The 23,092-nt window shown below is 41.7% G+C and overlaps 1 protein-coding gene across 3 annotated transcripts in view; it reads right to left on the bottom strand.

The window, feature by feature from the left end:
• Nucleotides 1-1,532: 1,532 nt before the first annotated feature.
• The window catches only part of PCDH1 (protocadherin 1), a 215,745-nt gene continuing 194,185 nt past the window's right edge, over nucleotides 1,533-23,092 (bottom strand). For 2 of the 3 annotated variants that reach the window (XM_018568115.1, XM_018568117.1), the window contains exon 5: nucleotides 1,533-2,736. In XM_018568115.1, the coding sequence (XP_018423617.1) occupies nucleotides 2,330-2,736 (407 nt within the window). In that variant the 3' untranslated portion in view covers nucleotides 1,533-2,329. Of the gene's footprint in view, nucleotides 2,737-15,387; nucleotides 15,521-23,092 lie in introns of all 3 variants that reach the window. The other variant, XM_018568118.1, reaches the window with a different exon arrangement.

Consider the following 23,092-nt stretch of genomic DNA (forward strand, 5'->3'; position numbering starts at 1 on the left):
TGTCAATAACCAATGGCACGCCATCATTAATGAGGCTTATCTTGCTTATACGAAATGGCTCAAATGAGTACAATATTATAATTCAACAAGATATAGGCTTCTATCGTGTGTATATAACAATTCTATGGTTTTAATGGCCGAGTATAACATGAACACAGAGCCTGCACGCAATGTAAACTGACCAGTGTAAAACAATGCCTCGTGGGTACAAATGAAGTACAGGTCCTTTAAAATGTCAGTAGTCTCAAATGCAAAACATTTTTATTACTTTTTCCACATGCACACAATGTTATAAAATGGTACAAAAATGAATTCCGAACATCACCCCCTCCAAAAAAAAAAATATAAGTCATTGGCAACTGGCATATGAATATCGACAGCCAGTTTCGATTCGTAGGTTAAAACCCTTGACATTTTATCTAGATTTGACTTGAGTGAAGTTTGCTCTTTTTTTAATCCTCCAGCAAAAGTGCTAAATATATTTTTTTAGCTAAAAACCGTATGAAACAACCTTGTTAAATCAGTTTCAGTGAAGACTGTGGTGCAATTCACAGGTGAAGAGTCACATTAAAAAATAGCAACTTTCACTTAGCAAATCTAGGCCAATTATGTGCAAATTAGTATGTATCATCATTTGACAGGAATTCACATAGGGGAACTTAACCTTTCTGCTCCAGAGACGAGCTTTCCTATCTCCTGTAGTTGAGCACAGGAAGTAATGCCACCAACATAAAAGAAAAGAAAGAACCTACAAGCTCTCGTTGCCAAAGTGCCAAATCTTCTTTCGACCACTTTGGAGAGTGCAGAACAAAATAAATAATAATAAAGGGTATTTGCAACATTAAAAGCTGAAATCAGGCAGACTTAATCATCATTCAAAAGGGATTGTATTTACAGAAGTCTACATGAAAAGGTCAGTCGCAGCTTACCCTGTATTGATAAGTTGGATATGCAGATAGAATACAGTTTGGTCCCCTTCAGGCTTCCATTGCAAACATCCATACTCATTCAGTTGGCACCTTTGGCATATGTTATCCCCCCTCCTCCTATTGGTTGACGGCCCCTTTTTAAGATTCACAGAACTACTTTGACCAAGCCATCTTGTATCACACACCTGAGGGAGCATCCTCTGGCACTTGGCTATCCTCAACCAAAATTAGGCTCACATGTGAGCAGTCCTTACTTAAAAATTAGCATGCAATAAACCAAATGGAAAAAAAAATGTGCATAAAATTATTGTGAATTTTAAATAACGGCATATAATTTATTTGTTTGCTTAAAAAATAGACACGTGGACACCATTTAACGAACACCAGATGCATGTACCTTCTTTTTCTAAACAAGCACTGTTGATAGTATTTGGACCCTAACACAGCAGTCACCACCTATATACCAGGAAACTGCTTGGTTATCAAGAAAAATAAAAATTTCAACTTTGAAATCTGCATGCCGTTTTTAAGAAGTTTATTTTAGACCAAAAAAAACAAAAACTTTAAGCTTTAGATTAAATATCAAAAATATTTCTGGTAAAAGGTATCCCAAATGTAAAATGAAAAACGACTTGGTACCGGATAATTAAAAGGAATTTGGAGTCCAGAGGCGTGCGCACTAGAATGGAATCTTCAAGAAAGCTTGGAATATAGATAATTGTATGACCTTGTGTTTTTCTTTTCGTTACAAAGCCTAGCGCCAGATGTAAAAATTTCCTATACCCACAAACGCGTAGAAAAAACGGCAAGGACTCTAGGTTTAAATAGCACAGCGGAAAATCAGAAGCCTACACCCACTTCAGTTATCACAAAGAAGCGGCTTTTTCTTAATAATGAGGACATTCAAACCTACGTACCAGAAGAGCACCAAGAACTTTTTCAGACTTTTCCAAACTGAAACCAGAACCGGAATGGCTTATAAAGTCCTCCTTTGCTTTGAGGTTTCCCTCTTTGAGCACGAGAAACCAAAATGCAAGCTCCCTTTTTACATATATAAAAACTATACCTTAAAAAAACTCCCCCCACCCCTCTCCAAATCCAGTTCTGACCTTTATAACAATGAATTGTCTATGTAGAGGGTGGTTTGAAACTTTACATCAGTATAATAAAATAAACCTGGAAAGAAAAACAAAAATAAAACACTAGAAATTAATGTAGGCGCAAGCCTAGAAGCAGTTGCATGGACCATAAAGCACTGTGTTGTCCTTTGTCCACCTCTAATTTTTTTCTCCTTCATTTAAAAGTTAGCTTGGTTTAGGTCTTTATCTCCCAAATTCTTCTCTTGGTCCTTTTGACTTCAATCCATGCGGGGGAAAAAAAAAAAATGGGTCAAGTGAATCTCACAGATATATCTCCCGCTTGGCAGATTGGGATGAAGGAGTGGTGGCGTGCTGGAAATCAGCCGTTTGGGTTAGTGGGATTTCCTCCAAAGGGGAGTCCGAACATGACTCATGGCTGTTACTGGTAAAGGCACTATAAGTCGGTAACAGCTGAATGTTAGCCATTTTGGTGGTGCTGTTATTGTTGCCTCCGATGCGGTCCTCTGGAATTCTAGGGTTGCCATTGCCAATTTGCTCTTGACTCCCCTTGTCTTGGTAAGGCACAAAAGTGGAGAGCTTGAGGGCATTCTTGGGCCTGCGAGTGGGTGATGGCTGGCCAGGCATCCAGCAAGTGTCAGAGTGTCCATATTCTGTACATTCCCGTGTGCAGTTTCCCGTCATGGCTACATCAGGCAGTGGTCTGAGATCTAGAATTAAAGAAAGAAAAGAAAAAAAAAAACCATAGGTCACTACATCAATCATCTAGCAGGAACCTTATGCCCTATGCATCTATGCAGTCCCACCCACACATCTTTAATACGATAAGTATTTTTCATCTGAGTCATGTTCTAGAGGAATAAAAATGTGAGTCATATCTCATAGGGAGGAGTGAAACTAGTTTAAATGTCAGAAAGTAAATCAAATACCTTTCTACAACACTACTACACTGAACATAATTTATGGAAGCACCTTAAACAGACCTTTTGGAAATAGACATTTTACTGTCTGTTTTTCTGTATATGTGTAAAAGCATAAGATATGTCATGTAGTGATATAAGGAGTCTGGCCCCACTCACTGCATGCTTCTGACTGCACCCTTGCAAGGCTATATGCCAATTAGAAAAACAGCCAACGGCCGCTAGTCAGCTGGCCATATGTCATCTCTAACACCAACAACACGAGACCAAAAAGGTGGCAGGAGCAAACACAGCATGTAATGACATACTGAAATGGAAAATGTTATATATCTAGGTTTAATTAAAATGGTAGATTAAAGTATTGTGCCAAATGCAAAGCCTGGTGTAATCTGATTTCATTCTGAGTGGTTGCTGAATGCCTACACTTTGCGCCTAAGCAAAAGTGAATAAAAGGTTTTTATTTTCAAGATTACTTTTAAAGGGAACATATATAATGTACTGACAGTAGGTAAATATTTGAAATATAATTGAAGTGTTTAAATTATTCATGTGACTTCCACAAACTTTCTTTGTTATCATACTAAACAGAGATTTGTAGGTCAGCCACGAGAGGCAACATATGAGCTGATACAATTATTCTGCTTAACTGCACATACAAGATATTAACCACATGGGGAGTGAATTGTTTTCAATGAGTCATACACACACAACCTGAAAATGGTACTATGGGGCAAAATGCCATTAGTAATAAAACGGCTGAACATGCATTCCTAGCTTCTCTTCTTCCCGCTGGGTGGCAGTCTGTGTCCCCTCCAATACCCACTGCTCTCACCGGCCTGTATCAGCAGAGGCAGCAGGGTTTGGAGGGGGGGGGGGCAAACCGGCGCCCAGCAGGGAGGAGAGAGCATGTCAGGATGCAGAGGGAGGAGACCGCTATCAGCTGTCATTGGAGGCCAAGCTCTCCTCCCGAACTGCCCCGCTTGTGTCAGGCAGAGTAGTCAGGATGGAGAGCGGAGTACATCCAAGCGGATTGCTGAGTGTTTGCAAGTAACTGAGGACATAGTACGCTTACTGTGTCCCCAGTTACGAATGAACAGGATGTGCTATACATCACTTCCAGTTCATTCATGATTGTGGACATAGTAACTGATACTATCTTCTCAGTTTATGAATGGATTGAAGCACTCAGTATACAGGCTTCCCGTTCATTCATAACAGAGGCTGCAGAAAAAAAAAGAGATTTGGGACTCTGTGTCCTCAATCGCTTTTTAAAAGGGAAATATCAGGGGTCTGTTTAGACCCCTGATATTTCCCTTACGCCGCTAACAGTAAACAAAAAAAACCATTAAATAGCATAATTAAAAATATTTTTAAAAAGTTTGGGGAAAAAGCGTCGGCCACGATTTCCAAGGCAAGATGTAAAATTCAGATAGACTCCTACCTAAAAAGACTGAATGCTGTCATAGAATCCAAAGTGCTTCAACAAAGTATTGTATTAGTTTAAAGGTGTGCATATTCATGTAACCACATTGTTGTAAGTGTTTTATATTTATTTGTCCCCACTTTAAAAAAGATTCCAGTTTGTTTTTCATTGAATTGCACAGACAATAGGTCAAACGGTGGAAACACACACAATTAAAAAGCCAATGTATTCCCTCTGTTCTTCTCTGAGTATTAAGCATGCACAGAACTTCCATCTTCTAACAAAAATAATATAAAACATTACCATTACAAGTCAAATACTTCATGCAAGTGTTAATTATTGCTCATTACAATTCTAAATTGGTGCTACTGTGAAACAAAGAATACTATACAATTTATAGTTTTATTTAAACTTGGTTGTGTCCAGCAGTGATGTGGAGATCTACAGTTGGGATCACAGGGTTCAGCAGAAGAACCAGGAATATATTTTATTTATATATTCCCCAAAAATAAGACCTACCCCAAAATTAAAACCTAGTACCATTTTTGGGAATTGCTAAAAGATAAGACCTACCCCGAAAATAAGACCTAGTTGTGACCATTCCCAAGGCCGGTGGTGGCATAAGGGGGAACTTGAAGGGCTGCAGGGGAGAATCAGCAGTGCCAGTGAAGCCAGCGCTAGAGGAAGCGAGGTGGCAGCGCAAGGAGCAGAGCCGCATAAGCCGATGTTTCCTCTATAGCGCCGGCTCCTGTCACAGGATATAAAACCTCAAAGAGGTTTGCTATTTTGCCTGCAGATTTATTCCCCCTCCCTTCCTAAACCATTTCACAGATAAAGATGCCAAATGCAGCAGGATTTGTGTTTTCCTGTCAGAATGTGATCACATAGCTGGAGGATATACACTGAGCCAAGCATATCATGGAGCATCAAGTTAAGAGACCTGTGCCTCCATAGCTCCTAAACCCAATTCCAAAGATTTTGACAGTTCCACAACAGTAACCAATCAAATGGGATAAAAATGACCACAGCCCAGAATGTGGCTAACGTATTTGCCTTTGTTTTTATAGCTTTAAAATCTTGCATCTTTACAGGGTCATGTTTGGCATGACCAATGTTTACCAATGAAATGTTTATTATCACTCATATCTTCACACAGTCAGAGCCCAACTGCAGGCAAAACATTTTGTTTTACTTCGGCTAGAGCAGGGTTGGGTTAAAACCTGTGTCAGGTTTTTATTGCCACAGTTTCTTTAATAGCAAGGACAGGCTATCGGAATTTGACTTTCCAATGTGGGCGCAGACCACATCAAAAGCACAATTTTAGCAGGGGAGGATGGGTTAGAATATCTCACAATCAAGTTATTTTTATCCATGCCTTTCAGTTCCAATGACGCTCGCACCTCCATATTTTATGTCTGGGTAACGCAGACAGGAAGTGATGACAAATCTCCCAAAGGTGGTCACAGACCGACATAAAAACCAGAAACAAAAACAGAAAATTCAACTCCTCCACACGGTATCCAAAACAGAAAAAATATTGGCTGGAGTTAGGCATCAACAGCATATACTGTATATTACAATATTGGAGTTATAACACTTTTGGGTTGTTCAAAAAAACATGATATGGATGTGAACTCCCCTTTAACTTTTCACTAGGAATTAGTGTCCTCACTAAGCTTTTTCCTTGTTTAAGTGAGGGGGCAATCACCTCAAAGAGCCATACACAGCAATAGAAACACAAGGTTCCAACCCATCGCAATGGTATTCAAATTGAAAAATGCCTGTTTTCTGGATTTTTCATTCTACTGACCAAAAAGGAGCAAAAACGTCAGGAGATGAAGCAGAGGCAGATTCTGGACCCGTCATCATCAGAGAACAGCACAGCAGTAAGTACATATGACATAACGTGCAAGTATGCGGTGCACATTATGTCAAGAGCTCACCCCCACTAAGATAAGTTGTTAGCTGTTTTAAACAGGGTACAGGCTGCCATTAATAAAAATGAAAGAAGTGTTCGTTTAGATGGCAATCCAGCCTTCCAGTAATTAAATTGCTTACCAGCTCAGGCTGCTTGCCTCACTGCTATGCTAACTCTATGGCTTCAACATTTTCTGATTCACTCACCTGGTCAGTCAAGAGGCTTTAACTGCATGTTTCGTCTGAGCTGGGGAGTAAATTCTGAAGACTAGCCATGTAACTAGGCATTTCCAGGACATAGTCAGCAAAGCCAGTCTTCATATTTCTCTTTGCAAATGGTTTCTTAAAGGAGAACTATGAGGTGAGTGAAAATCACTCAGCCTCATTGTTCGAGCCGACGTGTGACAATGAAACTGTCACACGTCGGCTCAATAGATCGGGAAGTAAGCGAACACACACCGTCGCTCGCTCACTTCACGATCATCTCCCTGGTGAGAGCCGTGGCTGTCACTCACGGCTCCCTGCAGGGATTCCCCCCTCCCCTGTCCGATCCTCCAGCAAGTTTCCTCTAAATAAGACAGCAATATACTGCAGCCCATAGCGCCAATCGTCTTTCGTTGCGCTGTCTGCTGTAAAACAGTGAAAGCTGAACTGATTGATAGCCATGGCTTACTGTACAATATTGCTCTTTGCATCTTATTAAATAAGCATCAGAGTATCTGCCTTTCATTACCTCCCCTGTGTTTGGTATTTAATTTACTGCGATTCCTGCTCAACCACTGAAGAAAAGTCTGGTCTGAAAATAAAGCTGGATCCTCAGCTCATGAGAACGAAGCTTGCATAACGTATGGATGGGGGGAAAAAAAAAAAATCCCTGGCGGTATGAAATGCACAAGTCAATTTCAGCTATGAAAATGAATGTAAAAATATGCAGTGATTGATAGTGTTGTTTTAAGAGCCAGCGGGAAGCACCTGGCACTGATCATGGATATTATCCGCTTACATTTTACTGATCTTGTATTTTCTTTTTTCTTTAATAAAGATTACTTATTGATAAAGCCTACGCAGGCATTTTAGAGGGTGCTGGTCAGAAGACGGCCTGCTTTGATGCAACAGAGTTTAAATATACAGGAAAATGTATGTAACTATGTACAATGAGCTTGCAAGCCACAGACAAAAGACCCTGGTGCCCCATTAAAGTATCAAAACAAAACATTTAATTACTAGTCATGCCAAACAATAAACCTGCTGATTTGGGTACCCAAAAGGTTCACCGTGTATTTGCCTCTATCTGTCTGACAGCTGCTGCATAGCTTCCCTTGAGTTATTAAGAGTCCCATCTCTCTAGCTTCTACCCCTCCTCTTTCCATCTCTTCAACCTGATCCCCAGACTCCTCTCCTGATAGTTTAGAAATGACACAGGATCTGGAGATTGTTACATACAAACAAGGAAAGAAACAACATATCCAAATGTCTGATGCTCCATGTGACCTAAATAAAAAACAAACAAACCCCTGCAGTTAGGGAGATTAAATATAAGATATAAAAAGGGAAACCATAATGCTTTTGGGTTAATGGTTTTATTTGTTGTATTTTCTTAATTTTAATGGTTTTTTAATATACAAAAAAATTGTTTTATAAATAAAAATGGCATGCATGGCTAAGGACTATGGGTTATGAGCACAACAGTCCGAATGAAGACTTGGACAGAGTTCCTTATGACTCCTGACTCCCTTATGACTTTATTAAATAAATGATATTTGCATTTGTTAATTATAGCTCTTTAAATTGGGTTCTTACAAAACAGGTGCTAAGTAGGTACAGGAAAACATGTGCAAAGGAGACTAAAGCATGACCTGGATGGCTGCATGAAGCATGGCTGGATAAATGAACACAAAATACTTCCACACAATATTTTATATATACCTGAATTAAAAAATGTAGAGGTTACTTTTTAGTCGCAAACCTAATAAAGGAAATATGAATTCCACCACTGTACATTCTCTTCAGGAAAATTAATTCTCTATGTACCTCCTTGTGAGAAAACCTAAAATGCGTCTGTTTTTGCCTCATGTGTTACCCATTTTACTAGGTGCTATATATCAAATTAAAGTGAAAACAAATGGCAAGTGTTGAGTTTTTATCTCATAAGCAAGTTTGGCTTTTACAATTTAGATTCCACAAAATGTTTCCATTGGGTAGGAGAGGCGGCTTTGAGAGCACATAGGGTTTATTTTAAACATTCCAATCTTTTTGTACAAAATTGGGAAGCACAAGACCCTCATCTCATACCACTAACTACAACCTACTACACTGGGAATCAGGCTATCCAGTGCTACTCTAGGGGGCACAGGTGTAACTGATCACTGGAAGTAGGGATGCACCAATACCGGTATTTTGGTACCAAGTACGAGTACCGATACTTTTTCCCGGTCCTCGCCGATACCAATTACCGAGTACCGGAAGTCCCATTCAAGAAGCCAGGTGGCGTGTAATGACTCGCCACCTGGCTTCCTAATTAGCCGGTAAGCCGGGCAGCATGTAAAAGACTTGCCACCCGGCTTCCCGATTAACAAGAAAGCTGTCCCATACGAATCCCCATAATAATAAGATCCAGCATGTCTCTGCAGTGCGGATCTCTGTCCTCTCTCACCTCGGCATGTCCAGCCGGTCACCCTCGGGGGCCTCTGCAGCCAGGAGCGGCCATCCTCCGGTACCCAGCCAGAGCAGTCTTGCTGGCAAATCATGGAAGCCGAATGTCCAAACACCTGTAGCACACCTCACCGGACTTCTCATAGAGTAAATGGGTGCTCACAGTGACCACGGATGGCGCCGCGTCAGGCAAAGATTGTTATGAGGAGATGTCACCAGCACACCAATATGACAAACACGTCAAAGTTCAGTGAATCTTCGTTTTTATTTTTCAGAAGTCACTTAAAGTAGTGTCCGAGGGAGCATGAAGCCGGCCAATCAGAATGCCGGGCGCTGCGTCATTACACAGCGCCCGGCTTCCTGATTGACATCCGTCCCAAATCAGCTTCCTCCACTCTGGAACCAGAAGATGGTAATGGCAGCCCAAATCTCCCCTAATGACCAGGCAGAACAATTCCACAGTAGGTTGAACTTATGTCTGTTGGCCAGGTTACAAGATACAAAGGATGTACCTGAAGATTTGAGAGTAGACAGATGTTTTCCTGCCCATCATTTTCAGGGGGAACTATGCTAGTTTTAACTAACTAAACACAGTCAAAACCAGTCCCCCTCACTTCCTGCTATGTTATCTGTGCATACATAAAAATTGATTTAAAAATTACTTTAACAAATTAAAATTTGAGATTTTACTGATTTGGTTTACAATTACACATACTTGGCCTATAGAAAAACTATGTGAGAATTGGAAACAATTCTTATTTTCTGACAAAAACGGTTACGCTCTGTGTTTTCAGCCACAGCAAGGCTAAAACCATGTTAAAGCTTCACTGGCCTAAAGGAATTTATTGTTAAATACTGCATTCTGTATTGCTACTCCTGAATCTTTGGAATGCATTTTCCCCATTGAGTGTGTCGATTTTTATGGCTAATGATATTACTTTCTCCACTGCTCCTGGCATGTTACAATCATAATTGGGTAGGTGTTCCAAGAAGCAATAAATCATTCTACAGGGGACTGTGTCCCACAATGTACATGTACAGCAAAGTGATGGGGTGGTGGGTTTAAAAATTGTGTATGTAAGAAGCATTTAAAGAGAACGTACATGGCTCCCTAGACGTCATGAAATTGTAACCTTTGCCGCTTTGCAGAACTTCCTGCTCTGATAACCCATGGCATCTAGGCATGTAGCCAAAAGCCTTTGCGTTGCCCACCAGATCTCAGATAGAGAAAATGGGCCAGTCAGTTGTGCTGCTCAATCCTCCTCTTCAGCAGAGATCACATTACTCATTCTTGGGCTTTTTGTTATTTGACCAGCCAATCCAAATGTGTCTTTTACAACTTCTATTTGTTTTTATGATATTAAAGGAGTGCGGTTAGGAGTGTAGTGGGGGTCTTTTTTGACTGTAGGTCCACCTGAAAGATTAGATTTGTGTTGTTGTCCAAGCAAGTGTTCAAGCAGCACAGTGGAAAGCACTCCTGACTAGGGTCCTCAGTTTGAATACCAGCCAAGACACAACCATGGAATTTGCATGTTTTCCTTGTGCTTGTATGGGTTTCCTCTGGGTACTCTGGTTTTCTCCCACATTCCAAAGAGGTAGGTTAACCTGTAAATACAGAAATAAGTGTAACTGCACTTTTAGTATGCTTACACATTGAGCTCCAATGTTTATTTCCAGCACACCTACAAGTCTTCTACCTATCTGTCCACCTCTCCGCCAGGTTCTTCATTGTATGGCCGACTCGGCACCATACCGCTTCTCAAAAATCCTCACTGTCAGTTCTGCCTCCTCCAGTACATGTATGCTGCAATCTCCATGTATCCCAAAGACGTATGAATCCTTCATAGGGTTAAATGGTGATTGCAGCATGCATGAGCGGGAAGAGCCGGTCCTGGACATGAATTTGAAGAGGCTGTACGCTGCTAAGTATGCCACACAGCAAATATCTTGGCAGTACAGGGGAAAGAACAGATAAGACTTGGAGGGGGGCCTGTACATGGAAGCCCTTTCAACATCAGTACCTTATCAGTCTGCTCTGTAACAACTAAATGTGGACTTCAGTTTCTGGTCTCATTCACAGAGAAACACAATGTCGAAGCCACTTGTATTGCATGTGTGTCTGTAACCAGTATCTGTGTGCATGAACCCTTACGAAATCAAGAAAAGTAGCCTTAATCCTCTTGATTTAGTCTCTATAAACAGAATACAAAAGCAATGCCCCCTTACAATGGAAGTGGTGAAGACAGAAAATGGCCACCACAGTCATAAAAACTAGAAGAACCCAGAGGATTATTGAGCACATGGACATTCGCACACAAAAATTGCATTTTGGCTTTGGGAGGGGTTCACCTTCAAAGGTAAAACAGACCATGCACAGAGGAACCTTTCAAGTGACTGAAGATGTGAGAACTGCCTGTTCTTATTAATATGGCTTCAAATTGAGACTCTACATCAAAACAGGTTTTCCTTCAAATGCCATTTAGTTGAATAATGAATGACACTACTCTCATCTTTGCTCATACCTTAAAGGGACTCTGAAACAATCAAAAGAGCTGTGTGAGATGGATCTAGTGGAAGTGGTCAATGCCTATTCCACGTACGGCTTACTAGTTCTAGGAGAAGATCTCTGTAAAGGACTTTGCTATGCCAGAGCCAGTCTACATCACACAAGTCAAGCATACAGTATACCTTCTTCCATCACAGCCTTTTCTCACAGGCAACACACTCATTCATGTCTACACTACTTAAATAGTACCAGCAATACTCTTTTCAGCTGAAAAGAAAAATGCATAATTAATGGCTTATAGAAAAAGCCCCTAAAGAACAACAATTGTATGGGATGTAACAGCATGCAGTTTTTCATTAATCTTTTTCTCGGAGTTCAGGTACCACCAAGAAACTGAACTCTCATATCTGTTCTACAGCAGTTCAAAGGGTCAGACTATGATTTAGCACCAAGAAAAGAAAAATGGGGTCTTTGAAATGCTGACCTGAGCAGTACTGCCCCTTTGTGATCTGATAACCCACCATTCAGCCCTGTGGTGAACAAATGCTCATTTGATGATGATGTGTCTGGGGAATATATCCAGGAATATACCAGCATGGCTTAACAGTAAGAACAGAACTTGAGCCAAACAACTAAATACAAACTTGGAACCCTTACAAAATAGTGTTTTATCTGCCAAATATCTGCAAAGTAATGCATATGTCTTTGTGCTTCACCGACCCCTTGCTATGCTTTTATTGCTGCATTGGATAAAAATGGTGACTGTACTTTAACACATGATCATGGCCACAACTCCTACTTTCTTGTGGGCCTGTTAGTGGAACCTCTAGAACCTGTAAACCCACATAAACGTTGAACTCTGGTCTTGCTAAAGAAGAAAAAAACAAAATATGTGTGCCTTCTATTTTGCCTTGGGAGGGGGGGCGGTCTAAGCAATCTAGAGCAATACTTACTGTAACCCACAGTCTGGCATCCGAAGGTGATTCACTCTTCTTGTCTCTTACCCTGGAATGTGAGGCGGCCATCAACGTCATCAAGTACAATGCAGGACCAGCGGTGGGTGCTGCTCTTAAATTATACGTGACAACCATAGTAGGAGAGATGGTGACAAGGGGAGTGGCTTCTTGGTCTGCCATCACTACCCCAACTGGCAGAGAGGAATCCTGTGGAACATATCTGTTAGAACTCCCCTAGACTAAAGGATCATTATATACTACATATGCAGGGGATAAATTAAGTTATTTTTGGCCAGCCCAGAGTTGACCTTTAGGTTCCTTGCCCTCTTGCCCACTAATTTTAAGTTTTTGTTAGCTTCTGCCATCTATATACAAAGACAGATTTTGAGCAATTGGACAAGAGAAATTGAAAAGCGATTTTAAATATCTAACTACAGAAGGTTTTATTTTAATTGTTCAGAGCTGCTCAGCTAGGTTTGGGGTGCCTCCTTTCTTCCTTTAGATTAGGGTAGGCAAACTACAGCCCTCCAGCTGTGGTAAAACTACAAATCCCATCATACATCTTCTTGGAGTCATGCCTGTGGCTGTGAGAATCTTGCAGTACCTAATGGGATTTGTAATTGCACCATAGCTGGAGGGCCAGAGATTGCCGACCCCTGCTTTAGAATATCCCATCACCTCCAACATGAGAAAAATGCAATGCTTTATCTCCCTTATTTAAAGAAAAATACAAAAAAAACTACAGATATTTTACCAAGGAATACAATAGTATAAAATCTGCCATGTAGAGTTTAAAGTGATATTAAAGCCTATTTTATTTCTCCTTTGAGACCCTCCTCTGCTGGAGGCTGTTGCTCTTTTTCGTTACAAGTTTCGAATTCCTCGTTTTCTAGTGGCTCCCCACAGCGCTTTTCCCGCCACCCCCTGCTCGGGTGCCACCATCGTTCTAGTGGAGGCACCTGTGCGCGCTCGTTTCCGCAGTGGCTGTATGCGTCCATAGACACACACAGCCCTGTGGCAGGCCACGCCCCTTCCCTCTTTGATGGCAGAAAGAGCCTATGGCTCCTCTGCCATCAGTATCCTCCCCCCGCAACCCAGAAGTTCGGGGGAACGGAGGATCGCTTTGGACCGGCGGCGGGGACGAGCAAAGCTGATAGCTAAGTGTGGAGGGGACTGGGGTAGAAAAAAGGTGCCTAATGCAGAGAAGGCATTAAAGGTAAAAAACACCCAGACCTTAATGCTACTTTAAAGGAGAACTATGGGGTCAGTGTTTTTCCCCATAGTTCTCCTTAGGGTAACGGGAGGACACAAACTAGCGTCCTCCCGTTACCCTAAGCTCAGTATACCGCGAGCTACAGCTCTCGGTATACTGAGGCGCCGGAGCGGATCCCGACTTAGTTGACGGGATCCGCCCAGCTGCGTGAGTGACAGCTGGCTCTGCCTATCTAGAGGCAGAGCCAGCTGTACCCGCCCCCTCCCCAGTCCGTTCCGCCAGTCAGCGCTGGCAGATCGGAGCGAGGAGAGGGGAATCCAGTCCCTCCCCATCACGGCAGAGAGCTGTGACAGGATCGAGAGGTGAGCGAACCCGGTATGTGTTCGCTCACCTCCCGATCTACTGAGCCGACCTGTGACAGTCTCATTGTCACAGGTCAGCTAGAACTATGAGGTGAGTGAAAAGCACTCACCTCATAGTTCTCCTTTAATGCTTACCAACATTGAGTCCCACCCATGAATTAATTCCCTTGCTACCTCTACTACTGTTGTGTAACACAGGATAAACCAAGCCTTTTTATTTATTAAAATTAGAGATTTTTTTAAAATGGATGACAACATCATTTCCACTGAAGAGAAATCACTGCAGCATTGTCAGCCTGTGATAATGGACTGCAACTGTGTGAGGACAGTGACTGGAGGGGCTATCAGCAATGTCACATCTGTTTTGTCAGTTGTCTTCATGTAGCACTTATCTTCTGCCACAACCCGCGTGACCAACTGCACACTGCAATCAATACACAAGCAGTACTGAGGGAAATGCAGCAGCATACACATCAGTGGAAACTGAGGTACAAGCATTGCTGGGACCCAACCACCCTCTTCAAGATCCCCTTGTGTCCAGCTAGACAGCATGGTTTTCTAAAGTAATATAGGTGCAATAAAATAGTTTGCTAAAAATGAAAACTGCAGTTTTAGGCTACACATGTGCATGTAATTGAAGGTAAATTAAGTACATTTTAGATGGACGTTAACTAAGAGTTGCCTAAGAGCCCATTTACACCCCATTCAGATCATCTCCAGATCAGACCAGATTGTTTCTGGACCCAACATGCATACTAATGTATTCCTATGCTTTTTCTGGCCTCTGTTCACACCAGCGCAGTCCTTTCCAGACCAGACCAGAAAAATACTGCAAGTCTCATTTTCTCTGGTCTGGAATGCACTGGAACTACTGGCAGTTTCACACCATTTTGTGGACCAGACCTGGTCCGGAAAATGGTGTGAACCTGCCCATAGTGGGGAAAAAGGCGGCACATAAAGTGAACTTCTGCAGCATTATGCCTTGATGTAACATTTTATTTAGCAACAAATATAAACTCCCATTGTTATGCCCATATAAAACTAAAAATAACAAAAGCCACAAATACACACAAAAACAAACAAACACACACCACAATAACACATCTGAAGGTGGACAACCCCTTTAGAATTGTAGGGCTACCTTATACAAATGATATCCTTCATATATCCCTTACTACTAAAAAAACTAACAGCTGAATAAAGTGACAACACTAGCACTCTGTGGTCTAAAGTAAAAGTTTTGTTGACATGAAACACATTGCTCCTCCCTTCCTGCCTTGGCCCCAATTCACTGAGGATGGAGGCTTGTAATCCCCACCACAACAATAGGTTAGCTATCAATAAAAGCAGCACACCCCTGTCCTCACTAAAACAATGTCAAGTGAGCAGAAGAGGAACAGGAGGTCATTTACCAGAGTCCTTTCTACATCGCGGGTTGCAGAGTCGCCTGCCCTGAGGACTTTAGAACTTTATAGTGAGGCAGACCGCAGCCTAATCTTGGCACGTCCCGGGTTAGCGGACTATCGAATTTTTCACCGCTCTTCCCTGTGGCAGTGCGCATGTATAGGAAAGAGATAAAGAGAGAGAGAGGACGGCCAGTGAGACAGGGAGAGACGGAACATGACATACACAAACTGCAATGTGCAGTCCCATATGGGACAAGAGAAGCAACTAAAACCAACTACTGCATAACATTGCTCTAAATGTATATTAGTATATAGAGCACCTCCATTCATATCATCTCAGCTTACATAATGTAACATACAGTGTGTCCTACCTAATGTTTCGAAGGACAGAGGCCTATAATTCATTATGCTACCAGCTTAGTTTTGAAGTTTTACCCAAGCCATTTCTTAAGCAATACTATTCCATATAAAACACTATTTGTATGGGTTGCTAGATAACTTTGCTCTACACAGAGTTACAGCAGTAAGCATCCTCAGTATGTCTTTAGATGTGGATGCTACCTAGGTTGGTTCACCTGCAAAGATGAGGATACATATCTAAAGGGACACCAGGTGTGCCTTCTTCAATACAGCACCAAAAAATGTTTCCCGTCTGTCATTCCCCCTTACAGCAGATATTCCCGTGTGCATACTTCCATAGATTTCACTAAAGGCATGTGCATGGCCAGGTTAAGAGCATCATGGGCCTGGTGCTGTCGGTTGGTTGGACAGGAAGCAGTAGAGGTGGCTCTCAAATTAGGCGACCACATGTTCCTCACTGGGGCCTCATGAGCCGCCGGTGCCTCTGCCTGATTGTGTTCAGCCCGGATTGCCAGCAGGCATACCGAGGCGATCTGAGCCGTCCGGGCCTATATTCAGTGGTGGGCCTGGAGCTGGCACTCCAGTAGCCCCTATGTTAATCCAGACCCGGGCAAGTGCTAATATGAAACATTCACTAGGGCTGCTGGTACTGAATGAACCAGATATGAATGGTATATTCTTAGTTCACATAAAATAAATTGAGACCTTCTAAAACCAAAGAATGATCTACCAAGCATGTCAATCTACAGAGCTTTAAATAGTAATCTTAACCTATTAGGAATTACATTTTGGTCCTTTAAAAAAGTTCTTATGAGCTGTAGTGGTAGCACCGCTATGAAATGGCAGCACTTTGCCACTTCCAGTGCCATCATGACTCAGAGTCGCTGCAGACAGAACTTCCAGTGACATTAGAGCCTCTCCTCCCTCCCATAGAGGCTGACTGGCAACATATTATCTCCGTACGCATACATGAAAACTTGTCCCGGTGTCATGTGACCCACCTGAACCATAACAGCAATCCTCCTTCTACGCTGCATCTTTTTAAATGGAAAAAATTTGTTTGGTACTTTCACAATTTTTCAAAGTGAAAGTTTCTACTGAATGCACTGGATTTCCTCTGTTAAACTATATTTTTAGTTCTAGAGCCTTGAAGAAATCTCCATGTATAATTATGAGCCCTTCTTATGCTCCAAGGTGCTTGACTTTGCTGATGTGTCAACTTCTACATGCTCTGCTGACTTAATGCTTGAATCAGTAGCTCCACTTACACATATAGGGTTGTGTATGATGTCAATTATCTTGACCAGGTCTTAATGATCCATTCATACATGGCAGCTAAGCTCCTTCTAAGATCAGTGCCTGTAGCCTTGGGTATATCTACCGTAAGTGGAAATTATTCCTCTTTATAGGTTTTTACCGCAAAATAGGACCCATAGCACAAACATAAAATGCAGGAAGCTGCACAGGTCTAAAACATGCTAAAACAAATGGAAAATGTCATTTATCAAAAGCTTGGTGGACCATTTGGCTGGATTCATTGCTGCAGCAGCCACTGGCAACAATGCAGGACTTACACATATTCGAAGTAATCTAAAATTACAAGTGGAGGCCCACAGGAGGAAAAGCTAGGCATTGCGTGAAGCATAGCAGAAGCCAAAAGGGAATATGGAAACAGGCATGCAAATGAGGAGCTGAAGCGGGCACCATTTTTTAAATATCCAGTATACCTCTATAGGGGATTTCAAGGCAGAAGGATAGACACAGTGAAAGAATCAGAGAATAATAATAATGACAAAGAAACCAAACATTCAAAGCCTTAAAGCCTTACAAATAAGACCATACTGTTTTTCCTAACAATTCCCAGGCAGTGGTCAACTGTATCAGAATAATGAACAATCCTATTTCCTACATGGAACCATATAAACCTGGACTGCACATGTGACAGCTGATAATTTTAAATCCCGCAGACCACTAATATTTATTTTAAAAAAATATATATATCTATATTCTCATATTTTTTTGTTTCCTCATATGTGTGTGTGATATATAGATATATCTACATATATCTATATCTATCTATATATATATGTTTAAGGCTAACTCGTTAGCCGCATTTGTGGGAGGAGTCGGCGGCCCTCCAGCGCTCTTAAGCTGCCCGTGCCAAACTCCCGGGGACTAAGGGATCCGACAGTGCGACCCGCCCTCCCAATCCCCCGCTTGCCGCACCTCATGCTCAGGGTATGCCCCCTTATTAGCGTACCGTCCACCCGGACCATGGCATATGTCAGGTCCGCATGTTTGTGTTGTCAATTTTGTATAATACACAGGTCAGAGACATTTCTGTAGACAGCGGACGTACTGGTCGTCAGCAGGTGGCGCCGCGCAAGTGCTTTCCAGTATCAGGTAAGTAGACTGAGTACAAATGAGAATATATCTATATACACATACATAGGTGCAGGTGTGCCTGCAGGAGTGGCAGTGCTGGTGGAGGGAGCGGTGCCGTCCGCCCCAGTAATAATATTGTTTCCCCCCCTATCGAATCGGTCACTGGCCCTGCCGGCGGCGCCTGGGGGACATGCACTTTAGCACTGGACCCAACCACCTCCGTGCCTCCCCTTCCCCCACACTGTGCCAATATTACCCGGCTTCTTCCCATTTTTTCTATGTCCCGCAGCCTGCTCAGTCCGGGTACTGACGAGATACTCCGCCTCCTGCAGAGCCGCGCATTCCTTGCGACAGCCGCTGCTTGAGTCAGTGAGAGGCAGCCCCGGAGCCTCCGTGCCGCTTCAATGATGGCCCAGCCTGCACGGCATCAGAGGGGCCCGGGGACCACCAAAATTTTCTCACAGACCACCGGTTGGCGACCACTGTTCTATAGTATGTCCCTCATCAGATTATTTCTGCTAGCTATTCTTAAAGTACTGTTGACAGGCTATTTCTTTTTTGCAGACAGGTTTGACATACCCATACAAGTCTATGGGAATGCAAAACCCACTTGAAGCCGGACAAATACAAGTCAGAAGGAGGCCAACTACAGGTCAAATGCACCTGTGAATGAATTGTGCAAGATCTCAGAAGCAGAAATTGATGTCTTAGATAAGGACCTGTGTCAATGTACTTTGGGCATGTGTCCAAGGGATGTCAATTATTTTATTAAAAAATCTCATAGCAGAAGACTTAATACTGCCTCTGGCTCAACTTTATATTTGCACAGTGCTCTTTAAAGTAGTGTATGTGGAATATTTAATGCACTGCCTATAAATTAAATGACGAAGCAGTATTCTGGCATTACTTGGCAAACAACATTGCGAACGACTCCCGAGTATGGCGAACTGGTTGTTAATCACACTGCTCAGCTTATCTCCTGATCATATCTAGTAAACGCTGAGAAAAAAAAGCTGACAGTTTGTAAACTGGTTAAAAGAAAAACTATCCAACAACGGAGCAGCTGTAGATGTGGCATGTCAAACTGTAATATAGCAGCCAGGAAGCTAGCAGTAGACACATGTATCTGCTTTCATCCAAATGTAAAAAATGCAAAAATAAATGGTGTCCAAAGAAGCACACAACAAAAAATATATCAAGGCAGATACATTTGCCTTGCATATAATTTGCAATTCCGATTTAAAACACACATTACCCTAATAGTCATTCTAATTCTAGAAGTCTAATAAGCGAAAAGCACATACAATAAAAATAAAAGCAGATGCACAGACCTATGTATAGTGTACTTTCAGATGCAAAAAATGTACGCACACACACACACATATAGCTACACACATTAACACAATGCTAAAAATCTAGAGGGGAATGGACCTGATACCATCTGAAAGGAAGCTTGCAATCCATTCCCAGAGGCTTGCTTCTTCAGCATAATTATATGCTTGCTGATTCTAGCATGGGGATTTCGGAGACCCCACACAATTATACTGGCTGAAATAACAGGGTAGTGGAGGAAAAGTATCAGGCATTATATTTTCCATGAAGCTGCACGTGTGCTGCAAGAGTCTCCGGAGAACATTCTACAACCTCTAGACACTTTGCATTTGAGGGAGGCAGAGCAGATGAAATGTGTTCTCAGCAGCCAAGGTGTGCATAGCCTACAAGCTGGAGGGCCTTTTGGGGTGACCATTTCTTTTACTGGAGTCCACTATTTACAATGTATTTAGCATATTGTGAGGCCAACCATCTTTCGCCAGGTGCTTATAACAAAGAAGTTTGGGGTCCTAGTGAACTCATTGGTCTATGGCAGGGGTGCCCACAAATTTTTGTGGTAAGATCTACTTTTCAAATGACGAGCTACATGAGATCTACCAACGAAAAAAAAAACCCCCGCTCTCTCCCCTGGCTGTCTCTCCTCACGCTCTATCTTCGGTCTGTCTCTCTCCTGGCCCACCTTGTGTATTTTGCAAACGGTGTAGTGCAACAGGCTGTGTATACTAATATTATTTGATGTAATACATAGCACTTCAGCCACCAGTATCCACCAGAAAGGTGTCAGGGAGCTTGGCTCAGCAGACTCAGGCTAATAGGTAATCATGTGTGCACAGCTAAATAAAAATACCAAGATGGAATAAAGGGGCCACCATTCACACCCTTTGTGATCTACCAGCATCAGCTTTGAGAGCTACTGGTAGATTACGATCTACCTAATGGGCACCCCTGGTCTATAGGATTTAAGTGCATCTAAAGCCTAAACATTTTTTAGTCTTGGATAGGGAAGGTAATGGTTACATCTTAAAATCAGTTTTTCCCTTCAATTTCTGTCCATGAGACACAACAGGAAGAACAAGGAAATCCCATGTGAGTGGTCACTGGAACAAGTGTCTTCGTTAGATTTCCCTCACCTCCTTGTTTCGACTTCAGATATATTTTAAACATTTGACTAATGTAACACCTTTTTATAAAATTTTAGAATCCATAATGCAATTTCTGGAAGGATAGTGCTAACTTTTTGGGAACCGGATAGGTTTCCCCAAATAGAAACTTTTTTTATGGCAGGACTTGAGAGGTTGGGGCAGGGATGATAACTGCACAGATCAAGTGTTCAGTGCAAAATTCACCACTTCAGTGACCGATGAAGAAGTAGATGTGGATCTCAAATGATGGGACTTGGTATACATACCAGCATGTTGAATTGTTGACAGAAAACATGCATTTCTGATGCTTGTAAGCACATTTTACTGTGCTACAGTTATTACCTCCCTTATACTCATTAAGTGATGCTGGACTCAAACACATGAACCAAGCTGTGTAAGTACACATACTTCAAGAACAGGCAAATGTTTAAGACCAACTTTTCATCAGGTATTCACATTCATCAGGGACAGGATGAGGCTGATACAAAAGAGGTACCTTCCAGCATGACAGCTAGTCGCCCCCCCCCCCCCTTTTAAAAAAACCTAAAGTTTTAAAAAGCCTTAATTTCATTTGTACATATCTTCACTATGCTTTCTGGCAGAAACATACATTTTAGCGCCTCATAAAAAGGGACAAGTTACAGAATAAAATTTGCACTTTTGCAATAGGAGATTGAGGAGTTATAAACGGAGTTAGTTCCTAGACAGAAGAAACCATTTTGGCTATAAAAACCTAGCTCTGTTTTACCATGCTCATTATGACTGAAGCACATTACCTATTCAGCCATGTCTACTTTAGATATCAATTATGTTCCCTCCGTTTGGTTTTCCATAGACAAAAAGTGGCTACAGGCACAATTCTACCTCCCTCAGGGATCTTCGGCACACATTTTTTTTTTATCCTATTAGGGAGGCAGGTTAGAAACACCAATTGCCTTGGCTTATGTTGGAAAAAGTAAAAATATTCAACGTTTTCCAACAGAGCCTCAGCCTGAGAGTCATGGGGGTGCCTAACCATCTTTGTCTTGGTTATCTAGTAATTAATGCATGTCTGGCTCCTCAAAGTGCAGTCCAGACAGCACAGCTCATCTCTGCTGTACGTGAACACCACCCCAGTTATAGCTATGTTCCTGAGGTAAGGAAGCAGCCTTTAGTCTAAGAAGAGACGTTTAGTGCACTTTTGTATCCCATACTGAGAAAAAAAGGCACACCATTGCTGGCCACATTCTGAAGATACTAGTGGGCAGCTGGAATATTCAGAATGAGTCAGTAATGGCACCCTACCAATTCAGACTTCCTTTTCAGATATTGAAGTTCAGTACGATTTTGCAGCCAATCACAATTGCTGTGAAGATCAATAGATTAAAAGAGCAATAAAGAGATTGTGAAAAAACTCAAACCTGCAGATAATGTGACAACCTGAATGTGTATGCAGTTAAGGGATAAGATTAGGGTTGCACAGATACCAAGTACAGTACTCGGTACAAGTACGAGTACCGATACTTTTGAGCTCCAAGACTAGACTAGAGAAAAATTTAAAAATTAGGAGGCGGCTGTCATCTCTTTTTTAATGTATGATTTTGTTTTTATAAATATAAATAAAGGGATGCACAGATACCAGTTTTGCGAGTACGAGTATTGGTACTTGCCGAGTACTTACAAGTGCGAGTACTGATACATTTTTGTTTATTGTCATGTGACAGTTTTTCTAATACAATACAGACTAATGATTTCAGGACAGTGGTGGAGTGCCAGAGCCAGGTGCCAGCTGCAACCGAAGCAACCCTGGGAGTTCCCATGAAAATGCCAAGTATCTGCACTGGTACTCGAAAAGTATCTGTGCATCCCTAGATAAGATTCCACCTTTAGTGGCTTTTGCTTCTGTAGCTATTAGCAAACCTTACTTTTCCTCCTTAAACTGAAGAGAGGAGTAACTAGTTTCATCCGTAGTGTGCGCTGTACACAACAGGAGTGTTTGGAAAGATTGCTATCAGCTCTATTACAAAGACAACACGGGGTGAAAAAATATAAAGAAAGACCTGAGGGCAGAATAGATACAAGAGATAGATACATTGAGACATCACGGAGAAGCGGCTAACTCTGGGGGAAAAAAAAAAGGAAAAAAACTTCACGATCTCTATTTCTGCCTTTCAGACAAACCTGCAAAGCTTACGCCTACATTCATACAATTACTAGAATATAAAGTTCTTCATTTTCACATTTCCTTTTGGGGCACATCTGCTGTGCGCTCTTTTCTTATTTTAATTTAAAGCGAAACAGTATTTTTATACACTATATAAAAATGCCATATGCTCATTTCAATTATATGTACACATTATTTTTTATCTGGCTTTGGGATTTTAAATCCTTGTATGCTTCACTATCCACAGCTCTAGCTGATTCTGGGATAGTGTTGGCAATGTCATCTCATCTGCTTCTATATATCTATATATCTCTATATATCTCTATATCTCTATAGAGATATATAGATA

Source organism: Nanorana parkeri, unplaced genomic scaffold, assembly GCF_000935625.1.
Source record: "Nanorana parkeri isolate BGI_ZX_2015 unplaced genomic scaffold, ASM93562v1 scaffold1140, whole genome shotgun sequence".
NCBI classification, from domain to species: Eukaryota; Metazoa; Chordata; class Amphibia; order Anura; family Dicroglossidae; genus Nanorana; species Nanorana parkeri.